This window comes from Eumetopias jubatus, unplaced genomic scaffold (genome assembly GCF_037043125.1).
Source record: "Eumetopias jubatus isolate StellerSeaLion01/CBP00866 unplaced genomic scaffold, mEumJub1_p1.0 scaffold_12, whole genome shotgun sequence".
NCBI classification, from domain to species: Eukaryota; Metazoa; Chordata; class Mammalia; order Carnivora; family Otariidae; genus Eumetopias; species Eumetopias jubatus.
The window spans coordinates 12,102,561-12,126,548 of NW_028274818.1; the positions used below are offsets into that span (position 1 = coordinate 12,102,561).

Here is a 23,988-nt window from a genome sequence, read left to right on the forward strand (position 1 = left end):
AGAGATTGCTTCAGATTCCTGTGGTGATGATGTTAAGTGAGGTGAAAGCTTTGTTTGTCATTGCTACATAGGCCTGACTCCTTCCGTGTTCTAGCACATTTTAACAAGGCAGAACTGTACCAGTCAGGATCTATTTTACTTATGCTTTTGTTTCAGTTAGTTAGTGTTTATTTGCCTTATTAGTGCTTCTGAATTGATAGTAATGTAGGGGTTCCTAGCTATAATAAAAAGCACTTTTGGCATTTCTCCTTTTTCTCTAATAATCTTACCATATTGGTTTGTGACTTCCTCAGGCTTCTGTATCCTGGCTATAAAATAATGGGCTTAAATAATGTTACCAGTCAGAGTTGGCAGCCACAGACTTACCAGATCTGTCTTGTTGATCCAGTGTCTGGAAGTGTGAAAACAGTAAATGTTCCTTTCCATTTAGCACTGAGGTAAGATTCATCCAGTGTCCCTCTGCTAACTTTTCCATCCCTTATTTTGCTCTTTGTTTTGTAGTTACCATTTTGTTGTTGTTGTTGTTTTTCTCATTAGACAGATATCTTTAAAGTTAAATAGGAAGAATATAAAGGAAAAGAGTTGGAGTGTGTCAGACTTAGAAGGAAAGCAGTTTCACATTCTGTAAGAATTTGTTGTATTTATTGTTCTAGTGACAAGAAGTGCGAACGAGCCAAGGACATGCACCTAGTGAAGAAGCTGGCTGTCCTGCTGAAAACAAGACCTAACCTCGGTGCGCATCCTTTAGCAAAAAATAGTAACGCATACTTTGTCATTTTCTGAATTAATAGCATATTCTAAATGCAGCAATCAGAATATTTCAGTTCATTTTTGAGCTGTTGTAACTCCTGGTACTGTTGAACTGAACTCCTTGAAATAAGGTGAGGTGAAAGTAATCATGTATATTTTTAATTGGAATTGCTCTGTAAATATGAGGCATGCCCTCTGGGAGATACTAAAATTTGTAACAATAGAACAATAATGGGAGAGAAACCAGAAGTCTCTGAGACTGGCTGATAGCTACAAATATGTGCATTCTTCTTTCAGAATAAAGTTTACCTTGTAACAAAAGTGGAAAATTTACCTTGGTTAATTTTCTCTTTGTAGATTTGGTTGAAACACAAATAAAGGAATTAATTCTTGATATTAAGTATCCTGCAACCAAGAAACAAGTAAGTATGTATAATATGTGAACTTTCCTGCTGAGTAGCTGGGGCATATTTCTCTTAAGAAGGTCTTTATTTTCCTTTTTCCCTCCAAACATGACAGGCTGACCTCTTCTTTCCTGGTTTTTATTCACGCATCCTTTTTATGTTCACATGTGGAAGTTCCTCTTGTCTCTCTCCTTTCCTCCTTTTTTAAATTAAGTGACATTACCATACACATGTGTGCATGTTTGAAACACACATCTATACATAACATATACTCAGAATAAAGAATAATAATGAACACATATGTGTGACCACCCACCTTAGGAAATAGAATGTTACCAAGAACTCTGAAGAGCCCTACGTGTCCCTCATCCCTCGTCAAGCCCCTTCTCCCATTCCTAAGGTAACCAGTGTTCAGAATTTTGTGTTTCTCTCTCTCTTGCTTTTTATAGTTGTATTATTTCTGTATGGCTCCTTTAAAAACATCGATGCATTTTCTGCCTTTTAAAACTTTGTATCACTGGAGTCCTGCTCTGTGTCTCCTTCCTGTGACTTCATTCCTTCAACAGTATGTTTCTTTGAGAGGTCCCTGTTGATACACGCAGCTACAGTGGGCATGTACTGTGTCTACTACTATACTTGATTCACTCTCCTCCTGTCAGGGGGCATTTAGAGTTGTTTCCAGTTTTTGCTAGTACAGTGATACTGTGATTATCCTTAAACCTAGGATACTACATATCTTTATGTTCCCAGGTGCACATATGCGGGAGCTTCTCTTGAGTTTGTACCTAAGAGGGGAATAGTAGTGTGCTGAGCTTCTCTAGCTGTACTAGTTGATGAAAGATTGCTTCTCAAAATACTTGGACTAATGTATGTTCCCACTCGTACCGTGTAAGAGGGCCTGTTCCTCCACAGCCTCAGCCTCCCATGGTATTGGCAGACTTGTTGCCTTTTGCCAGGTTTGTGGTTCTAATATGACAACTCACTGTGATTTCTTTTACTTGCACCCTCTTCTCCAAACCCCTCATAATGCTGCTCAAGTTCTAACTCTATAAAATCTTTTTTTTTTTTTAAGACTTTATTTATTCGACAGGGAGCTCAAGTGGGGGGCAGGGGCGGCAGGGAGAGGGAGAAGCAGGCTCCCTGATGAGCAGGGAGCCCGATGCAGGGCTCATGACCTGAGATGAAGGCAAGCCGCTTAACCGACTGAGCCACCCAAGCGCCCCAAGTTCTGACTCTATAAATTCTTCCACAACTCTTCAATCCCCATGGACACCTCTGAACTCCTACTCTGCTTTTAGTCAGAACTGGATAGCTAATGGCTGCTTGTTCTCTAATTATTTCTTGTACATGAATTGTAGCTCACCAGGTTTTTCCTTTTTACCTCTTTTAAGCTCCTTCAAGTAGGGACCTCACCAAATACATCAATTTCATAATCCACAACAACTAAAATAATGCTGGATATGTGGGAGTAAAAATTTAGTGAATATTGATTTCTTTTTATTCCCTTTTATTTTACTGTGGCAGTCATTTTTTAAAAATACTTTTCATTGTTTTATTGTAGAACTGGCAAGTCCCTGTGACTTTTTTTTTTTTTTTTTAAGAGAAGGAGGGTGGGGAGGGGCAGAGGGAGAGGGAGAAAGAATCTTAAGCAGGGCTCCATGCCCAGTGCATAGCCCGACACAGGGCTCGATTTCACAACTGTGAGATCCTGACTGAGCTGAAATCAAGAGTCAGATGCTTGGGGCGCCTGGGTGGCTCAGTCGTTAAGTGTCTGCCTTCGGCTCAGGTCATGACCCCAGGGCCCTGGGATCGAGCCCTGCGTCGGGTTCCCTGCTCTGCGGGAAGCCTGCTTCTCCCTCTCCCACTCCCCCTGCTTGTGTTCCCTCTCTTGCTGTCTGTCTCTGTCAAATAAATAAATAAAATCTTTAAAAAAAAAAAATAGAGTCAGATGCTTAACTGACTGAGCCGCCCAGGTACCCAAGTGCCTGTGACTTCTAATCAAGTTTTCCATTCTGCTGACAGGGCTAATTGGTTCTCCTCTTAGGGTAAAGTCTCAGTTATGAAAGATGACATTCCTGTGACAAGGTGGGCATCCAAGAGAGGTAGTTTAGAGAACCTGTGGTAGAAAGGGAGGGTTATAACCCAAACAAGGTACCGTCTTTTTTGTCTTACATCGTGGAACAACAAAATTGGAAAATTCAGCATACTACAGACTGTCTTCTTGACCTTTTTAAAAATTATTATACTACTGAATTGTGTGTGAAACTATGAATTTTATAAAAAATGCTGGAAAAGCTAATAGTTAAAGTTGTGTATTGTTTTTAACACTAAAGGGGAAAAAAAAACAGTTTAGGCTTTGGAAGAATGAATAAATAAGCAAGCGGTAGACAGAACAGAGACAATTCTGTTTTGCTGGGTATTTGCCTTTTTCAGTCACTTTCTTTATATCCACTATGTAGTTGCCTCATGATGGGCTTGACCACCCTCTTGAGCCACTCTCAGAGCCCCATTTCTTACCTACCTAAGCACACACACACACAAACACACAGGTGATTGTGTTCCAATCTTTGTCTCATGCTACATTCTCAGCCAACTTTTGAAATTATTTAGTCTTACCAATAAAAGCCAGTTTAATGGCCTAATATGAAAGGATAAGTATGAACTTTAACTGCTGTGTCTACCCATTGGTGATTCTGATGGTTGCTTCTTTCGGCATAAAGAGAGATTGTGGAACTGGTGGTGAAGGCTCTTAAGTATCTCCTGGGGAGGAGCAGGAAGAGGAGGGTGGGGTGGGGCAGGGAGCATCTATATATACACCTTGCGTGGCCTGTATATTCACTCAGCCATGCTCAAATGCGGTCATTAAACAGTAACTGAGTTGTTGTCACCTTTCATCATTGACACAACAGTAACAGCCTCTGCTTTTCATTTATGCCTGTGGAGTATAGACTTGCACTCTTTTTATTGGTGAATAGCTTTATCATGGTCTTTGTTTCATCTTGGCCATTCTGTTAAATACCAGTTGCCTTCTAGTCGTTTCATTGAGTCTAGATTTTTTGCCATTCCACCATAAGGGGCATGAGATGAAATTGATTGCATAATAGATATGATGCAACTCTCCTTCTCAGGTATGTACATGGAAACATCTTAACTATGGAGCTTCCCTTCGAAATTTGGGGTACTGAAGGTGTTGGCATAAATATAAAATTTAAAAAACAAAATCGTTGCTGTCTGATTGTTAGAATTGCTCAATATCTTTCTTCTAGGCTTTGGAAAGCATTTTGGCAAGTGAACGATTACCATTTTCCTGCCTTAGAAACATCACTCAGACTTTAATGGACACTTTAAAAAATCAAGGTAATAGGGTTTGTACTGATTGGAGGTTCTGGTCTTCAGATTTTATAATTCTGATTATAAAAAGCTATTCCTGTTTATGATATCATCATGTTACTTCAATGTGGAAATGCTACAAGAAATAAGGAAACTTACTTCATACCTTTAGTATTTGGAGACTTTTTTATTCCCTACTTGGTGTATGCAGCTGATCTTCATCTGAGCTTTCTCTGAATATAGTTTCTTTCTGTAAATATTTCTCTTAAAAATCTTTCTACCCTGAGGAAAGACACCAGTATAGGATGGTGAGAAGTGGTTATTTTGTTACAGTCATTCATGTGTGAAAGGCAGCAGCCTGAGGGGAGAAAGTTAGCTGGTGGTCTGCAAAAAACAGTGGGGCTTTCTTGCTTTCAAACTGTCTTTTACTTAGCTTTAGGGAAGGAGAGTGATTTCTGTAGATGAAGCATTCTCTAAATTTGTTTTGACTGAGATAATGATTTAAAAAAAAAAAGGTACGCTTTGAATTAACGTTCTGTTACTGTATGGAATCCACATTTTCTCCTCTGCTTCCCTCATGAACAGTAAGGACTTCCAAAATTGGACTCTAAGTAAATTATTAGCTCTGAGTTTGCTGGTTGTTTTTTACTGTTCAAAATTTGTCTGAAAAAGAACTACATCTCTAACTGTGGAATTTTAACTCCGTACTCTCTCCAGCTGACCCGGCAAAATTCAGTTTATTCTCAATACCTAACATATTAAATTGTAGTGTGAAATATGTAGACTTCATCTAGCTGTGGACTTTTTGCTTGTCATGTTAGTTATGTAAAGCCAGCTTTATATTTATATTTAAGCCAACTTAAAGTGGCTTAATAAACAGATCATAGTATCCCCCTTCAAGACTTTAAGCATCCTAATGTTGAGATTTTTTTTCAACACATATTTAAAGCTGACTTTTGGAAAATAGTGAATTTCTTTAGTATATACAACTTGTTAGAAATATTTCTTTTAAAAAGCATAGTATGTTTATAAAGCTCCCCCATCCCTCCAGGCTTTACCGAAATCTCAAAATTTATTGAATCAGAATTTATCTTGCACTGGACAAAATACAAGTAAACCAAATACCAGTGTTGGAATTCTATAAAATCATCACCAGTTTCAAGTTCTACCCATAATTGAGATTCCTAAAAATTTCACCTATTTAATATGCTAAGTTTTATTGTAGCTCTACCAGCTCTTGGAGGTAAAATCCCTGCCTTTTAAAAGAGTAGTTGTTTTATATTAGATGATAAATATTTAAATTACCTTGAGGGAATGTATTATGTAGAGAGTATTTCTCTTTTTATTTTTTTTTATTTTTTAAAGATTTTATTTATTAGAGAATGAGAGAGAGAGCACATGAGAGGGGGGAGGGTCAGAGGGAGAAGCAGACTCCCCGCCGAGCAGGGAGCCCGATGCGGGACTCGATCCTGGGACTCCAGGATCATGACCTGAGCCAAAGGCAGTCGCTTAACCGACTGAGCCACCCAGGCGCCCAGTATTTCTTTTTTAAAAAATATTCAAAAGCCTGATTGATGGAGAATCTCAAGTAGAATTGTACTTTGGTCTCTTTGCCAGCCTTCCTTGAGGATAAATCTGTTGCAGTCCGGAGTTTGTGCTTGAATTCTGGTATCTTTGACCACCATGATAGCAAGAGCCAGGCAACTTTCTATTTGTCCTCTATGAACAGAATTGGTGGCATATGAATTATGGGGTGAGGGAGAATATTTTCAAAGCTGTTTTCAGATCATTTTTTAAAAATTTGAGTATTAGACTAAGAAAGCTCTGCCTTTTTTTCTTTTTCTCTTTTTCTCCACCCCCCTCCCCCACTAGTACTATGCCTTATTTCATTAAAATATTTGGATATTTTTCCATGATGGAAAAATCATCTTTGTCTTAGTAATCTGTTACAGCTTAAGTATCTCAGTATTTAATAGACTAGAACATCAGAGAAGTATAAAATACTGAGTGTTAATGAAGGAAAGACCTTTTTATAAGTTTGTTAAATATATCTCTTTGATGTATTTTTTCTTCCACCTTTTAGAGCTTGAGTCTGTTGATGAAGGATTGCTACAGTTCTGTGCCAATAAACTGAAATTACTCCATCTTTATGAGTCTGTCTGTCAGTTAAATTCCCTTGATTTTCATTCAGACGCACCATTCTCGGATAATGTGAGTAATTCCATTCCTCCTTATACAAAATAATCTCTGATTATTTTTAATTTTTTAATTGATAGTAAAGTAGAAAATTGAGAATTTTTATGAAGGGTAAAGGTGTATTTTCTTTATAAGACCTGCTGGCTCTCTGTGCCTTAGTGCTAACTTTATATTATTTATGCCAAGATATTACAGTTTATTGTTAATCCATTTTCACTATCTTAGAAGCATTTGGTTTCTTTCAACTCATTTTTTAAGGTTGTTTCTGACAACATAACTGGACCAGGTTTGCCAGTTAAAATATATTCAGTTTACTGAAGTAGCAAAACTTTAATTTCTTTTAAAGAAAAAAAAAGATTTTGCTAAACAGAAGAGACTGGGTTTTTGGTGGTCTTGTGAACAAACTCATACAGCTTGTTCTCTTGTCTACTACATAATACTCAAATAGAAATTCTGTCTTACATCAAAGTGTTTAATTATAGTAAATGTTCTATGTTTTCATTCTGTAAAACATTTAAAAAATGGCAGTACCTTGTAATCTTCATTATAGTGCAGTATTGCTCAATTCTGGAGCATGTAAGCAAAATTCTTACTTTTCATATGGAGAAATAGTTTCCTTGATAGAGAGTAGAGAGGAAGGTTGTCCTCTCTTTCTCTCAGATTACCGTGTGACTGTGGACAGCCTGCTTGCCTTTAGGGTCCATGTCGTCCACATATCTAAAGGAAAATTATTATTTAAGTGATTTTAGTGATTTGTCAATCCACTAATACTTATAAAAATTATCTGGTGTATCTGAAACTTAATTGAAGTTTAAAGTGGAAACCTTTTATTTTAAATATACATACGTGAATAAAAATTTTTGAACGGAAAAATGAAAGATTTTCTCTCTGTATTGGAAACTACTTACACATTCTAACATCTTTTTATCCTTGGGATTATAGATGGATTTCATAAAGCATTTTAACAGCCTTCGTAATATTCTGTGATTGCTATTATAAACAACAAAGCCATTTTTCAGGATCTTTTTGTTTTTCTTTCTACTTCAGCAATAGTATAAGATCATTTCAAACAGTAAGGTCAAGTTGACTAAATTATGTCTGCAGGATTGCCTAGGTATTTCATAGATTCTTCAATGCCTAATTTTTTCATAAGATCCCAACTTTCCAACTCACCAAAGAAAGTTAAGTGTATGTCATTAGTAATCCCCTACAGAATTCATTTTCACTTGATAGCCCCAATACAGTATGTAAAGATAAAAATTACAAAATTTAAAGTTACCAGTTGGCTGATTTTTATTATTTTTTAAAGCACTTTTTAAGGATTAAAATTGTATTTTGCTGTGACCTTGTTTAGATCCTTCAAAAAATGTCCAGTCCACTTCTAGGCTGAATGGCTAATCTTGTGCCTGTAAAACTAAAATTCGAGTCTGGAGACATTTTTGTTCCTGTGGAATGTAGTTCATATAAGCTCATGTATAATAAATTCAGTATAGCTTTGAACTACTGTTGTGTGTTCATAGCGTTTGCAGTGTACTACTTGTTTTTAAAAAACAACAGCATGTGGTGGGGAGAAAGTTTTGCTTGCTATGGTGAATTTAGGGTCTTTTAAGCATATGTTAGTGTGTGTGTGTACGTTTATCCCTAATTTAGAAAAATAATAGTAAAATCAGGAGATGTTTTTGCACATATGGTCTGTAAAGATGGTTTGAAAGGTGGGCAGGATATATCTCTAACTTTTTTTAAATTTTATTATGTTATGTTAATCACCATACATTACATCATTAGTTTTTTGTTTTTAAAGATTTTATTTACTTACTTGACAGAGACACAGCGAGAGAGGGAACACAAGCAGGGGGAGTAGGAGAGGGAGAAGCAGGCTCCCGCAGAGCAGAGAGCCTGATGTGGGGCCCGATCCCAGGACCCTGGGATCATGACCTGAGCCGAAGGCAGACGCTTAACAACTGAGCCACCCAGGCACCCCTACATCATTAGTTTTTGGTGTAGTGATCCATGATTCGTTGTTTTTGTATAACACCCAGTGCTCCACGCAGTACGTAACTTTTCAACCTCTGTATCCCTGAGAGCCACGTAGAAGATGTATGTGTAGATACAGTGAGGCTTGGTTTCAGTATTTTTTATTGTGTTTATGCTGCTTAATAAATAAACATTCAGATAGGCCTTTAGTTTACTTAGAACCACAAGAGTTGCAGTTGATACTCTTGCAATTTTTTTCTGATTCTAAATTAATACTTTAGTAAAATTCAAACATTTTAGAAGAGTATTCTCAAAAAATTATATAAAAATCATACTTTTAGTAATATGTAGTGTTTCAAGATAAGTTCAAGTTACTTAATATCCAGTTCATGAGTTTGTGAGTAAAGTTTTAAGCAGAGTACATTGTAGCCATCACATTTGCTTATAGTCTTGCACTTCACTTCAGATAACAGGGGCAACCCTGATGGCGGAGTCATAGGAAGAGATACGGTGTATTCACAACCTTTTTTTTTTTTTCCTATTTTTTTTAAGGACTTGGCTGTGTTACTGAGGCTTGATGACAAAGAACTGCTTAAGCTCCAGGCATTACTAGAGAAGTACAAAGAGGAAAAAACCAGGACTGCTACAGTCCGATTTTCTGACGATAAGGATGGTGTGTTACCTGTAAGAACATTCCTGGAATATTTAGAATATGAGAAGGATGTGATCAACATAAAGAAGATAAGTGAAGAGGAGTATGTGGCTTTAGGTAGGTGGAATGATAAAACTGCTCTTTGAATCCTGCCTCTTCTGGAGGAAAGCCTGGCAGGAGTTTACAGCATCTCAAAGGTTCAGTTTGTTTTAAAATTAACCTAAGAATTTAATGTATATTTTCCAGTGAACAGAAAATACTGTGGATATGTAGGCACTATGTCGTACAAGTTTTATTGGCTAATATGTATACTAAAGAGACAGTGTTAGGTGATGATTTGCCCTCTGCTTTAAAATCAAGCAAACTGAGACATTAATTTCTTTTTTCTCATGCTAGTTTGCCTCTCTGGGGATCTAGATTGCAGTTCAGGAAGAATGTTAGTCCAAATGGTAAGTAGCCATTTGTTAATGCATTTTGCTTTTGTTTTACTAGGTAGTTTCTTTTTCTGGAAGTGTTTGCATGGAGAAAGCTCTACCGAGGATATGTGTCACACTCTGGAGTCAGCTGGACTTAGCCCTCAGCTGCTGTTGGTAAGCTTTCTTGTTGTTGCACATTTTTCTTCCCTTCTCATGTCATCCAGAAGTGTCAGTCCTTTTTTTTTTAACCATTGTCCAAAGCATATCATAGAACATACGTGAAAACCTTCCAAAAGTGATCAAAGAAATTTATAATCACCATATTTAATTGAGTAATGGTATTTTATTTTTCTAATTCCCTGTGAATTGTAGCGGGCATATTCCATGGTCAGCCTAAAATAAATTTAGAATCTGACATGTATGCATGCATTTATAGTGGATTGTGATCAACAGGGAAATTGATCATATTAGAAGTAAAAAAGATCTTAGAGAACAAAATCAACTTCCCTTAGAGCAATACAGAATTGTTATCAAACATTCCCAAACTTTGAATATATGTTAGGGTTTAGTCTCTGTGCTATAACAAATGTAAAACAGAAGAATCATTCACTAGAAAACAATAACAACACTAAATGTTTGCCCTTCTGCACAGGACAAGGGAGGTGACCCTGCCGTCCTCCCTTGTCTTTACCCTAACCACTCACATGCGCACATACACACACTTTTTATCCCCGCTAACACCCTGCATTTTGGCCAGGATCTGGGAAAGCTCCTCTATGAGCTTGTTGACTGTGTTCATGTATTGTTTTAATTGAACATTTACATCCTTTAAAAACAGATTCCATTCTTTGTCCTTTGCAGTATGTATGTCAGGAAGTAAGGCAGTTAAAGATAGGCATAGGTTTTACATGGATGTTCATAAGTGGCTTTATTCATAGTAGCCCAAAACTGCAAGCTACGCAAATGTCCTTCGGTGGGTGAGTGGTTAAACAAACTGTGGTACATCTTTACCATGGACTACTCCTCAGCAGTAAGACTCAACCTTTGATTCCCACAATAATTTGAATGAACTGCAGGGAAAATATGCTGGGTGGAAAAATGCCCAGATTGAAAAGACATGTACTTGCATGATTCCATTTTTGTAATAGTCATGAAATAGCACTGTTATAGAGAAGAGATTAGTGGTGGTCAAGGGTGAGTGAGGGGTGAGTGACTGGAGGGGTGGGTGTGGCACAAGGGAGTCTCGTGCTGATGTATAGTTGAGTGCTTGATCATGGTGATGTTTTTGAAAAGCTACACATTTGATAGAACTGTATGCACACACATATTGGTGCATGCATTATTGGTGAAATTTGAATTCGCTCTATGGATTTTACCAATGTTAATTTCTTGGTTTTGATATTGTATAAGATGTCAACATTAGGGGAGGCTGTGGGAAGGGTGCATGGGACTTCGTTGTGCATTTTTTTTTGTGCCCCTAGTAAATCTATAACTATTATAAAATAAAAAGTTAAAAAGAGAGAAGGTATTTATTATTCAAATTTGAGATGCTTAAATGAGTACAAGGTACTTCTTATCTTTACATTGTGTTTAATCAGTATCAATAAAATGTCTGCAGTAAATCTAGGGTTCAAGAAACATTGGGAAAAATGAACCTTAAATCTTTCCTCAAGCCATATATAAAAATTAACTCAAAATGGAACATAAATATAAGAGCTAAAACTACAGAACTTACAGAAGAAAACACAGGAGAAAGCTTGGTTCAGGAAAAGAATTATTGGAATTATGTTCGTGAAGAAATTAGGGTGTGTGTGTGTGTGTATTTTTTTTTTTAGGTTGTGTATGTTGTTAAATTTGGAAATCCGTCTGGATGTACTATGCCCACCAATTTTTCTATAAAACTTAACATATGATTTAGTCAGAATTATATATTCTATTAACGTAATTCACAGACAACAGCCCGATAGTTTTTAAATGTTTAAATGTTTAAAACTAATTTAATGTTTAAAACTATAATTACCCTCACTGGAATTTTATCAAGTTTTAATTCTGTATACTAAAATAGACCTAGTTTTCAGGAAAGACTAGAAAATAAGGCTCATTCAAAAAACTGACAAAATAAGTTTAAGAAGAAACAGGGCTAACAGATGGCTTCTTCATGTTCTATCTGCCAGCATTTCTGCTGAGGGAAGGATTAAAACATCTGGGATGTTAATATTACAGGGGGAGGATACTTAGCAAAAAGTAATGTTCATTAGGCATTAGAAGCATCTACCAAGAACCAGTGGGATTTTCTACTTCATTCTTAGGTACAGGTGTTTACCAACTCTTAGATACTGCTTTACTTAGAAAAGAGGAATTAACTAAATTTCCTCTCAAGTTTTCTCTTAATAAAAATCTAATATTCAGATATCATCTGGTAATATGTGACATTTATATGTGAAATAACATAGTGTACATTTATAATATGAATATCCACATTATGAATAATACGTGACATTCTTTGCTGTGATGTATTGAAAGGATATTTTGTATTTACAAGTTATAGAGATCGTTACCTTCTGTATACTCTCTTTTTCTGTTTTGTGTGTCTGTGTGTGTTTTTTTATGTGGTATCTTATCTCTGTTCTCCTCTTTGATTATTTTTCTCCTTTTACCTTAATTTTTCCTGAAGCTTAAAAAAATCTGTTGCTTATAAGTGGTTCTAAAATTGTGTCATTGTGTTCTGATAGCTTCCACAGCAGCCCCTGTTTCATTCCAACTTTTTACATGCTAACTAAAGCATGACTGATTGACTTTTTTAAAGTTAATAAACAAGAGGAGCACCCACTAAGTTATAAGCAAAGATTACCTTGTCGCATGAGAGTTAGAAACAGGGTTGACCTAGAGAGAGATGGAAGGAGAGTTAAATAGAACAGGGTTTTTTGTTTTAGAATTTGCTAAATAAAGGTGGTGGTAGATAGGGGGAGTGGTTAGTTGGAGAGAAAAATGAAAGAGTTTATAGTGTGAAGAGGGAGTCAGGTCATGGCATTTAATTTGTCTAGCCTTTTGGGTTGTCCATCTTTTTGAGCATTTTGAAACTTTGTTGCTGGTGAAGAGCTGAATCAAGCTTTGAAAGACACTAAACCCATAGGTGTGTTAGAAACCTGATATGCTCTTAAAATACCCCTGCTCATATATTTTGGCCTAAAATTAATCAGAGTGAACCCAGAAGATAAGTTCTCCCATCCCCCCTCATTTCCTTTTGATTTGCTTTGTGTGCCCAGAACACTGGGACAGGGTCATTTCCAATTGATTTTGGAGTATCTTTGTTGCCTATACAGGCAGCTCATTTTTTTTTTTTTTTTTTTTTTCAGCCTGACTGATGGTTGTAAGTAGCTGTGTTGTGTGAGGTAATAAGGTCTAGAAGAGAGGGAATAACCTTGATAAATGGATAAAGTCAGTCAAAAGTTTGTGGACCACACAGGATGTTGTGTGGCAAGTGGAATGCACATGGTGTAATGACCCCAGTTTTGTAAAGCGGTGACCACCTCTCCCCCATGCCTGCTCCCTAATGCTTTCTGTATTACTTAGAAAGCTCCCAGTGGCTTGGGCATAGTCAGCTTTGTGTAACCATTAGCCTTTATTGTTGTTAGCATTGTCTTTGTCTTACGAATATGCAGGCAGATATGAGGGCACATATTTGGTTGTGTAAAAAAAAAAAAAGTTTCTTGGGGCGCCTGGGTGGCTCAGTCGTTAAGCGTCTGCCTTCGGCTCAGGTCATGATCCCAGGGTCCTGGGATTGAGTCCCGCATCGGGCTCCCTGCTCCGCGGGAAGCCTGCTTCTCCCTCTGCCTCTCATCTCCCTCTGCCTCTCCCTCCATCTGCCTCTCCCTCCATCTGCTTGTGTTCCCTTTCTCGCTGTTGTCTCTGTCAAATAAATAAATAAAATCTTTAAAGAAAAACATAGGTTTCTGGATAAGATGAGGTAGAAAGGAGGCTGACAGAGAGAGCTAAGAGGGTTGAACAGAAAAGGGAGAAATAGACTCCTTTTGAAAGTGTGTGTTTATTTTTTATTCAAATTATGTGTACATGTACACGTCTATACACATGTACAGTTTTTTAAAGAGAATAAACGTGTGTTAGAATCAGGCAGATCTTGGTTCAGACTTCAGTCCTGACTCATTAGCTATTTTGTGCTGGGTAAGTTCCTTTTCCTTTTCGTCATTTGTAAAATCTGGGAGACTATTCCTGCCACGTGGTGGTTGGGATTGGACAGGGCGATGCCTGGCGAGTACTAACATCTCCTGGTCCTTCGGTCATCCTCCCAAGTTCATTTCCTTCACACATGACTTCAACTTCCTACTCTTCATTTTTGAAAAGTATTTGTACTAAGATATTTAAACTGGTAATCAACCTTTTATTCTCAAGCTTTTTTTTTGTTTTTGTTTTTACATGAAGGTCCTGCAGAATTAAAGCAGCCAGGCCTTTCACAACCACTAGTAGTTACAGGTGCGGTGCCATGCTGTTGAAGTTCTCATTATCCCAGAATTATCTATGTGCAAATTTTGTACATCTTAAAATATTTCAGTTTTAAGTAGATAAGCTGGTTCATGGGCATCTTAAAAGTCACTTACATTGATATCAGGTGTTTTTGCTTATAAAGTCTGTTTCTCATGTCTTATTAGTGATTTAAAAACTAGAATCTGATAGTTTTACTTATCTGTTCACCACTTCCAAGTCCACAGTACCTTGTGGCCAATGTGGGGGAAGGTCCACAGCTCCAGATCCTCCCTTTCCTCCCATCAGCTGAGTGGCTCCTCACCAATCTACTCAGCAATCTATGCTAACTTGGTAGTAACCTTTCTGTTAATATGCTCCCTAATCAAGGTTCAACCTAGAAGGCAATGCTTAACCCAAAGAAGAGATGGAAACGGTGGAAGTTCCATATCTAACAGATGGTAAAGAATCTTCTTAAGTAGACAGGGTACCTTGTTCTGCCTCTCATGTTACATGATGTAATGAGCAGCCCCTTATTTCTCACCCTGAAGGACTGAATCCCTCATATACACATGTGCTTCCTTGAAAACTGCGGCATTTTGTTTTTTTATTACTGAAAATTATTTAAATTTGATTTCAGTCTCTGCTCCTGAGTGTTTGGCTATCTAAGGAGAAAGATATTTTGGATAAACCACAGTCTGTGTGCTGTCTTCATACGATGCTGTCCCTTCTGAGCAAGATGAAAGGTAAAAGGCTGGTGGCTATTGCAGTTCCATGGCCCTTGAGATGTAGACCACTGCTCTTGAAAATGACCTGAGCTGAAAGCAGGCACTTAACTGACTGAGCCACCCAGGCGCCCTGTGGGTTAATCTTCTAATTCAGAAATTTACAGATATGTCACTGGGGAATTTAGTTTCAATGTTATGTTTAATGTTAAAGGTTGAACAGACAGAATCAACGAGCTCAGAGTTTCTTTTTTAACTTTCTCTTTTTGCCCGCAGTGGCCATTGATGAGACCTGGGATTCCCAGTCTGTATCTCCTTGGTGGCAGCAGATGCGCACGGCTTGTATTCAGTCTGAGAACAACGGAGCTGCTCTGTTGTCTGCACACGTTGGGCATTCCGTTGCCGCACAGATCTCGAACAGTATGACTGAGAAAAAAGTAAGTGGGCGGGGGTGCACCTGTCCTTGGATAGGCTGGATCTCTACCTGTCCAGTCTGCTTGTCCTTGTCTGGGGCTAGAGTGTCTTTGGTGTTACGGAACATGTAGAGTTTGAAATGTGTGTGCAGCAGGTTCTCATTTGTCTTTTTGGGAGTGAGGGGTGCTGCCCTTAACGTGTTTATTTAGATGGCATGCATACTTGAACTTTGCCGTCACCTCATACTTTCCACCTCGAGGGGAAAAGTACTGCAGCCAGAGACCTGGCTCTCTGCCAGCAGCCGGGGATTTGTGGTAGGTCCCTTAAACATGAGTCTCCTACTTCAGGTTCTTCATCTGAAGGAGGTCAGGGTTAGACTGCATTGCCTCTGAGGTTTGCTGTAGCTCTTAAATTCTACAGTTGTTATCTATACCCTCCCCCTTTATAAACAAAAGTTGTTTTGGGCATAGAGTGTTGAAAGATTTGAATAGAAGTTTCCTATTGACTTTTTGCTTTGTGAGTTTTCCTCATCTCTTACAAAGACTCAAATTTATTTTTTTTAAAAAAAGCAAAACAAACATCTCGTGTATCTCATGGTAGATCAAATTTTTTCTAGGGGGACATGGATTTAATTGGATGAGTCACTTAAATAGGCCTGTAGAGATTCACTTAACATTGTCAGTCTCAGTAGTTTATACGCTAAACTCAACATGACTGGCTTAAGATGTTTATGATAATGGAAAGAGAAGGAATTTGAGACACATTTTGTATGTTGGAGAGTGCCTTCTGAAGAGTGAGCACTATCCTGGTACTGACAGAAAAGACCGTGGCCCTTGTCAGAGATGGTCCTGCAGACTTGTTAGTACACATCGCATGAATCGGGGGCCTTGGCACAGGTCTTTCTGTAAACGTCCATGCTCTGTCACTGTTGCTCCTGAATCCAGTTTCCTCCTGTCACTCATGTTCCATCCAGCCAAGTGGTAATATTTGTGAAGCAGAGTCTTGTGTGTTGCTTCGTGACATAACCTGATGGTCCTTCCGCTCTCAAGTTAAAAAGCTCATTCAAGTGACTGTTGATCCAGAACCTTTGCCAGAGTATCACCAGTGCATTTTCTGTTAGTTTTCCCAAACAGTTTTGGGTGCTGATTCTGAGGCCCTCACCGATTCCTGGGAGGCCCTTTCTCTGGACACTGAATACTGGAAGCTTCTGCTGAAACAACTGGAGGACTGTCTCATACTTCAGACTTTACTTCACAGCAAAGCAAACTCGTCTACCTCCAAAGTGTCGTCGCTACAGGCTGAGCCACTCCCGAGGCTTTCTGTCAAAAAATTACTGGAAGGAGGAAAAGGTAAGCCAGAGTTTATTTGAGCATTGCACCTATAGATCTACATGTTTATGGTATGGGCATTTCTGGTGGTTTTTATAGAAATGATTGAAAGGATGGGGAAAGAGAAATAGATTTAGATTTTAAAAATTAAAAATAACCTAACGCCTATTTCTTCTCAGTTAATCTTCTCAAAGTCTGCTTCTGTCAGTTCCCTGCTCAGGAATCCGCACTACTTCCCCCTGCCTTAGAGAATTAGCTGCGGTTCTCAAAGAGTGCTCAGAGGACCTCAAGAGCCCTCCCTTTTCCGACTTCATGTCTGTGGGAGGCTGGCTTTTCCTCCCTTACTTCAACCAGAACAGCAGATCCCAGTAGACGGAACGCAGAAGCTGATTGGAGAATCCAGATATAAGCTAGCCAGTTGAAGAGATTTGCAAAGGTTGTAGTGTTACTCCTCTCACTAAACGTCTTTTCTTGCTTTGGGAAATATATTTCCATAAAATGTTATTAACATGTAATAGGTTTATTATTTGTATTTAAAAATGAATTAATAAGAATATTTTAAAATGTTCTCAATTTTAACTTCTAAGAGCATAAATATGGATAAATATAATCCATAAGCTAAAGTTCTTTGAGATCGTCAGTAATTTTTAAGAGTTTAAAGAGATTCTGAGACTTAAGAAATTCGAGAACTTCTGGAACAAATAGAAACTGGTTCTCTAAGAACTTTTGGCTTTGAATCTAACCCATTTTTCCATTTCTTGCTTGTTGCTTGATTGTGGTTCAGATGAAGCATCTGTGTGATTCCCCATCTCTACGTCTGAGCCTGTCCCCTCCCCTTTCCCCACCTGTCCCATTCTGGATGCTAAATTGTACTTATTCCTCTTTCGAGGCCCGGCTCAAATACTACATCCTCTAAGAAACTGCTCATGATCCACTAGCTGCAAATTTTTTCTTCTTCCTCCTAACTTCCACAGAACTTTATACCTCTTCTGTGATTTTTCACTTTCTGCTGTCCTGGAACCATTGGGTTCTTGTGCTTATATCCTGCAGGACCATAAGCATCGTAAATTTTTAGTTGTCTTGATGTACTTTCTTTTTACCAGCAGCTCTGTCAGGCATTTGATACTGGACTATCTGTATTCCTGGATTTATAAATACCCATGTATTTATAGATTTTTATTTAGTTAACGTGTCTTCTTATTCTTTATAAGACCGTAAGCCTCAGCCTGAGAGGCAGGCTTTAGGTTTGGCACACATGTAGTGGCCTCCGGAGCTGCTCTCAAGGAACATAGGCTGTGGATGCCATCTTGGTACTTGCCTTCTGCCTTGTCCCAGTTTGCCGGTATAACCCAGAAAGAGCTTATACATTTGTTTGGAGCTCTGGTTTTTGTGACTGCCACCCAGGGGACATCTCCAGATCCCCTGGCTCTGGTGGCCAGTGGAGCTTATGCTTGTGGTCCTACAGGACTGTATATATTTGCATACTTTTAAAAGCTGATGTCTGACAAGTTGCCTTGGTGGTGCATTTGGTTCAGCGTCCGACCCTTGGTTTTGGCTCAGGTCGTGAGATTGAGCTCACCCCGGGCTCTGTGCTCGGCGTGGAGTCTACTTGAGAGTCTCTCTCCCTCTGCCCTTCTCACTTGTGTTGTATGTGCTTCTCTCTCTCATATAAATAAATAAATCTTAAAATAGAAAAAAGCTGATACCTGAGGTTCTGGCTTTCAGTCAGCCTGAATGTAGGTGGTGAAGATCCTCTCTTATAGGACACTGGCTGGTCTTGTCACATCCTCAGCTACTGGGAGCTTTTAAAAATCTACTAGGCTGCTTGGATAAATGACAAGTTTCATCTCCTGCACAAGGCCACTCCTTGAAGACTGGAAGAATCAAGCAAAAGGTAGAAATAGAGAAATATGTTCCAAGTCCAAGAACAAGATAAAACTTCGGGGGGGGGGGAACCTTAATCAAATGGAGACAAGTCATTTTCCTGATAAAAAGTCCAAAATTATAGTCAGGAAAATGCTCACCAAACTGGGGAGAAGAATGGATGAACATAGTGATAACTTCAAGGAGATGGAAAATAAGTAGACATCGCAGAGCTGAAGAATACAGTAACTGAACTCAGTATGTGCTAGAGGGTTTCAGTAGCAGACTCGGTGAGGCAGAAGGAAGGACCAGTGGACCCAAAGACAGGGCAGTAGAACTCACCCAGCCAGACGGCTGCAGATATAAGTTGTTAGTTCTAAGCTCATGGTAACCACAAAGCAAAAACCTGTAGTAAATACACAAAAGATAAAGGACTATAAGCATACCACCAAAGAAAGTTATCAAACCACAGAGGAAGAGAGCAAGAGAAGAATAAAGGAACGGAGGAATGATTAAAGCAGCCAGAGAATAACATGGCAATGAGCAACACCTCCCAGTAATGACTTTAATTATAAATGTGCTAAATTCTCCAATCAAAAGACAGAAGGTGGCTGAATGGGTGAAAAAAAAACAAGACCCATATATATGGTGCCTAGAGACTCACTTTAGATGGATGGACACACAGAGACTGAAAGTGAAGGGATGGGAAAAGATACTCCATGCAAATGGAAACTTTTTTTTTTTTAAGTTTAAATAAATTATGTTTAAAAAAAAGACTTGTGAAAAATTTTAAATTATAAACTCTACACTCCTTGCTGCCACCTGCTGATAGGGTAGGACCATCATTGTGATATTAACCTAAGCAATATAAGCAAGGGCTTGATTCTGGAATGGAAATTACCAAATGATTTGGAAGTCAAACATAAGAAATTGGAATACCCAGCACACTGCTGCCATTTATATCCCTGATAATGGTGATTTTACTGTGAAGCGTTCTTTTTTGTGGAAAGGTTTATATTTGAATCAAAGTAGGAAGAAAGAAAAGGTGTTGATAAATTACAGAAGAATGTATAATTTGGTTTAGGTAATAAACAGGACTCTTTGTCTTGAGTGTTTTTCAGTTTGCATTTAGAATTTTTTGGCCTGTGTCAATGATTGAAACATGGGATAGCATCATGTTTCTTAGATGTGGCTAAATTTTGCCCATAAATATTCCATGTAGGCAAGTTAGTTGACTATTAAAAGTAATATGTTGCCCTAAGAAGCCTAGACAGGTATCATACTAATCAGTCTGTTTCACTTACATGTAAATGAAAATGCTTTAGGGGCGCCTGGGTGGTTCAGTCTATTAAGCGTCTGCCTTCGGCTCAGGTCTTGATCCCGGAGTCCTGGGATTGAGCCCTGTGTCGGGCTCCCTGCTCCACGGGAAGTCTGCTTCTCCCTCTGCCCTTCCCCTGCTTGTGCTCTCTTTCACTCCCTCTGTCTCTCTCTCAGATAAATAAAATCTTTTTTAAAAAAATAAATGGGGGCGCCTGGGTGGCTCAGCCGTTAAGCGTCTGCCTTCGGCTCAGGTTATGACCCCAGGGTCCTGGGATCGAGCCCCGCATCGGGCTCCCTGCTCGGCAGGAGGCCTGCTTCTCCCTCTCCCACTCCCCCTGCTTGTGTTCCCTCTCTCGCTGTGTCTGTCTCTGTCAAACAAATAAATAAAATCTTAAAAGAATGAAAGAAAGAAAGTGTTTTAAAGAGGTATTCACCCCTTCATCTGTGTCTGATAAAGTATATTTTGAATTTGTGGACATAGAAGCTGTGTGGTGTACAGACAAATAGGTATGTGCATTTGTATTTATCTCATATGGGAGTATAGAGCTGTCCTTAGATACCAGGACCCCACTTGCCCTTGCCGTTTTTGGTGAACACTGTAAATGTTCATTTTTTTTTTTTTATTTTTAAAGATTTTATTTATTTATTTGAGAGAGAGAATGAGATAGAGAAAGAGAGCATGAGAGGGAGGAGGGTCAGAGGGAGAAGCAGACTCCCTGCCGAGCAGGGAGCCCGATGCGGGACTCGATCCCAGGACTCCAGGATCATGACCTGAGCCAAAGGCAGTCGCCCAACCAACTGAGCCACCCAGGCGCCCTAAATGTTCATTTTCTTATCTCCACACTGTAGGTGGCATTGCAGACAGCGTAGCCAAGTGGATATTTAAACAGGACTTCAGCCCTGAATTATTAAAACTGGCTAATAAGGAAGGAGATGCAGAAAACCCAGATGAACCCAAAGAAGGTATTAACAGAGGTTTACTTGAAGTGTCAGAGATGGACATGAACCTAGGAGCTATACCAGGTAATCCATAAATATGGAGAAATATGCAGTCCAGAGTGGAGGGGATGTGGCTGCGTCTTTGTTATGGAAAGAATAATAAATCTGTCACTCTCCTGTGGCTTTCAGACTTGCTGCATTTAGCCTATAAGCAGTTTCCATGTAGCCTTGAGCTAGACGTGCTGCACGCACATTGCTGTTGGGAGTATGTTGTGCAGTGGAATAAAGATCCAGAGGTAAGATTCTCGCCCCTTCCTTCCTGTTAATTCTGTTGTGCTCATGTTGTATATATGTGGGACTGTTTAATTCAGTAACTTACTGTAAACACTGGACTTTTCCCCTTTGGGCTGCCTCCGTACCAGGAGCTGTGCTAGGCCTTTTTCATGCATTCTCTCTCAGTCCTCACAGAGAACCTGTGAGGTGTGGAAATTGTCGCTACCCCACTCTGGCAAAGAGAAAACTAGGCTCAGAGAAGTTCAGTTCCATGCCCCAGGGCACACTGCTGCCAGGGTCTGGGCCAGGATTTAAGCCTAGGTTTCTTTGTCTTTAAAGCCAGTGTGTTTTGTCCCATCCTAGTTAGGTTGTGATAAGTGTATTTTTTATTTCCTTATGAATTCCTGCATGAGACGGCACCTGCTTAATACTTTTTTTTTTACTTTAAATTGTTTTATTGTTATGTTAATCACCATACATTACATCATTAGTTTTTGATGTTAGTGTTCCATGATTCATTGTTGGTGCATAACACCCAGGACTCCACGCAGGACATGCCCTCCTCAATACCATCACCAGGCTAACCCATCCCCCCACCCCCCTCTAATAGAAACTTTTTAATATCGTAGTTACCATGATAAAAGCCAGGGTGAAGATCCTGATGTTAACCTAGTGTCTGCTTGTTTAGATATCCCTGTTTGTTCATCACTTCTCTTATGTTTGTCTCAGAAAAATCAAGAAAGCCATGCTGTGTACAAGGCTGACTCTAGTCCAAGGTTAGCCTATGCCTTTTCAGCTCTCTGCTGGGGCATCATTTTCTGCCACTTTCTCTCCCAGGACAATCATAGTCTGGAAGCAGAATAGGAAGAAGGCCCCAAGCTGGGGAGCAGGAGACCTGAATTTGGGTCCTAGCTGAATTTCTGACAAGTGTCTGGGTTTGGGCCAGTCACTGAATCTCAGAAACTGTTCCTCCCTCTACATTTTTTTTCTTTTTTTTTTTAATGAAGGTGCCAATCCTTCAGGATTGATGCCAGGATTAAGTAAGATGTAAAAACATAGGATGGATATTCCTCTTTGCCAATAAGTCCTTCACTTAGGTCTCCCTAGTCAGTGCTCTGGTAAATTATCCCTCTCAAAGCAAAATACTTTATTGACCTTATGTCAGGTTGCACTTTTGAAGAAAAAAATCTCACTGATGAACCAATTCACACTAATACATTAATTAATGATACTCTGCCTCCCCCCAAAAGATGTTGTCTTTAATACATAATCACTTACATATTAAAGGAAAAGATTTTTTAAAAAAGTGCTTTAAACAAAGGAATGGGCTTTGATCAATTAAATCTTGACCAAAAAGTGATTTTAGCACAGGGGACCCTCCTGATGGCCCTCAAGTCACCCTCTTCAGTGGCCTGCTCTTGGCCTGAATGATAATTGTGTTTGGGCTCTCTACTTAAATGAAGATTTTTCCTACATGAAAAAAGAATGTTAGGACTATAATAAGGACATAATAGTTTCTAAAATCTGAATAGATTAATTCCAGATTCAGGTCTAACAGTGATATGTAAGAAGAAAACTCTGTTTTACATCATTCATTTATAAACTGAAGGCAGCTTGCAGACACAGAGCTGAGGTCAAGCCCCATTGCCTCTTACTCACCAGCTGTATGACCTCTGGGAACACTTCTGAACCTTTGTTCTTGATTTTTCTGCTAAAAGTAAGTGAGGACTTGTAGCTGTCTTGAAGGGTTGTAGCAGTTTCTAGAGAAAATGCATGCATAGTGCCTGACATTTTGACTGGCGTTATCGTTGTCTATTTAAATTGTTAATATTTCAAATAAGTGGCCATAGCTCTTGTTGTTTTTTTTTTTCTTGTTAAATAATTCTCTTTGCCCTATCTGACCCCTGCCCCAGTTCCACCATTTTACACACAGCTTCCTTAGGATCAAAACAATTGAAATTATCTGTGGGAAATTGCTAACTACAATATGTGTTATCAAAGGTGATATGTTTAGTGTTTGTAGCTATAAAATTATTTAGCAAAGATCTGGATGATTTCATCAGTTTTACATGCTATATATGAGTGTTATGTAAGCAACTACCTCGATTTAGAAGGAGTTGAATTTCAGACATGTTTCCCTTCACTGCTTTAGTTTATCTCCTTGGCACCTCACTAACCTACTGTATAATTTACTTACCATATTTATTCAGCTCCCTTGCTAGAATGTAACCTCAGTGAGGGCAAGGATTTGGGTCTCTGTTCATTACAGTATCTCTGGCGCCTCAGACAGCCTGGTGCATAGTAGTTGCTCAATAAATATTTGTAGAATAATGACTGAATGATATTTGCGACAAAGTAAACCCACATCTGTGTGAAATTCAAGTATTTATTAGAGAAAACACTGCTGTCCTGTCACAAGCCACAGTGACTTTTGACTCCAGATGTCAGCATATATGACCTGGGGTTTTTCTAGGTATCAATCGTCATATAGATAATGTGAATTTAGGAGAGACCGTTGACACTGTCCTATGAAAAATTTTCTTTTGCCTTCCATGTTCTTATCACCACATTCCTGGGCAGCTTTATGTTGAAATTTATGTAAGAAGTCACCATTGTGTTTGAAACGTCTGTTAAATGATACCTCTTTTTTTCCCTCTCTCTCTCTCTTTTCCTCCCTGTACGTAAGGAAGCACGTTTTTTCGTTAGGTCAATAGAACACCTGAAGCACATTCTTAATGCACATGTTCAGAATGGTAAGTAAATAAGCGTTAAAAATATAACTGGTGGATTCAAAAGAGGCAGGAATCTTTAAGTTCATATTCTGTTAAGTTTTTATTTGATGGTCCTACCTCCTAACACATAACTGTGTATGTGTATGTGTATGTGTATGTGTATCGTGACATGCAAAGTACTGGTCTTTTACCT

The 23,988-nt window shown here is 38.8% G+C and overlaps 1 protein-coding gene across 2 annotated transcripts in view; it reads left to right on the forward strand.

Moving 5' to 3' along the window:
- The window catches only part of RAB3GAP2 (RAB3 GTPase activating non-catalytic protein subunit 2), a 95,941-nt gene that overhangs the window by 58,625 nt on the left and 13,328 nt on the right, over positions 1 to 23,988 (forward strand). For both annotated transcript variants that reach the window (XM_028104662.2, XM_028104663.2), the window contains exons 15-27: positions 294 to 437; positions 654 to 733; positions 1,108 to 1,172; positions 4,421 to 4,511; positions 6,568 to 6,695; positions 9,207 to 9,423; positions 9,799 to 9,896; positions 14,842 to 14,947; positions 15,203 to 15,363; positions 16,461 to 16,689; positions 20,701 to 20,874; positions 20,980 to 21,086; positions 23,750 to 23,816. In XM_028104662.2, coding sequence (XP_027960463.2) covers positions 294 to 437; positions 654 to 733; positions 1,108 to 1,172; positions 4,421 to 4,511; positions 6,568 to 6,695; positions 9,207 to 9,423; positions 9,799 to 9,896; positions 14,842 to 14,947; positions 15,203 to 15,363; positions 16,461 to 16,689; positions 20,701 to 20,874; positions 20,980 to 21,086; positions 23,750 to 23,816 — 1,667 coding nt within the window. The remainder of the gene's footprint in view (positions 1 to 293; positions 438 to 653; positions 734 to 1,107; positions 1,173 to 4,420; positions 4,512 to 6,567; positions 6,696 to 9,206; positions 9,424 to 9,798; positions 9,897 to 14,841; positions 14,948 to 15,202; positions 15,364 to 16,460; positions 16,690 to 20,700; positions 20,875 to 20,979; positions 21,087 to 23,749; positions 23,817 to 23,988) is intronic.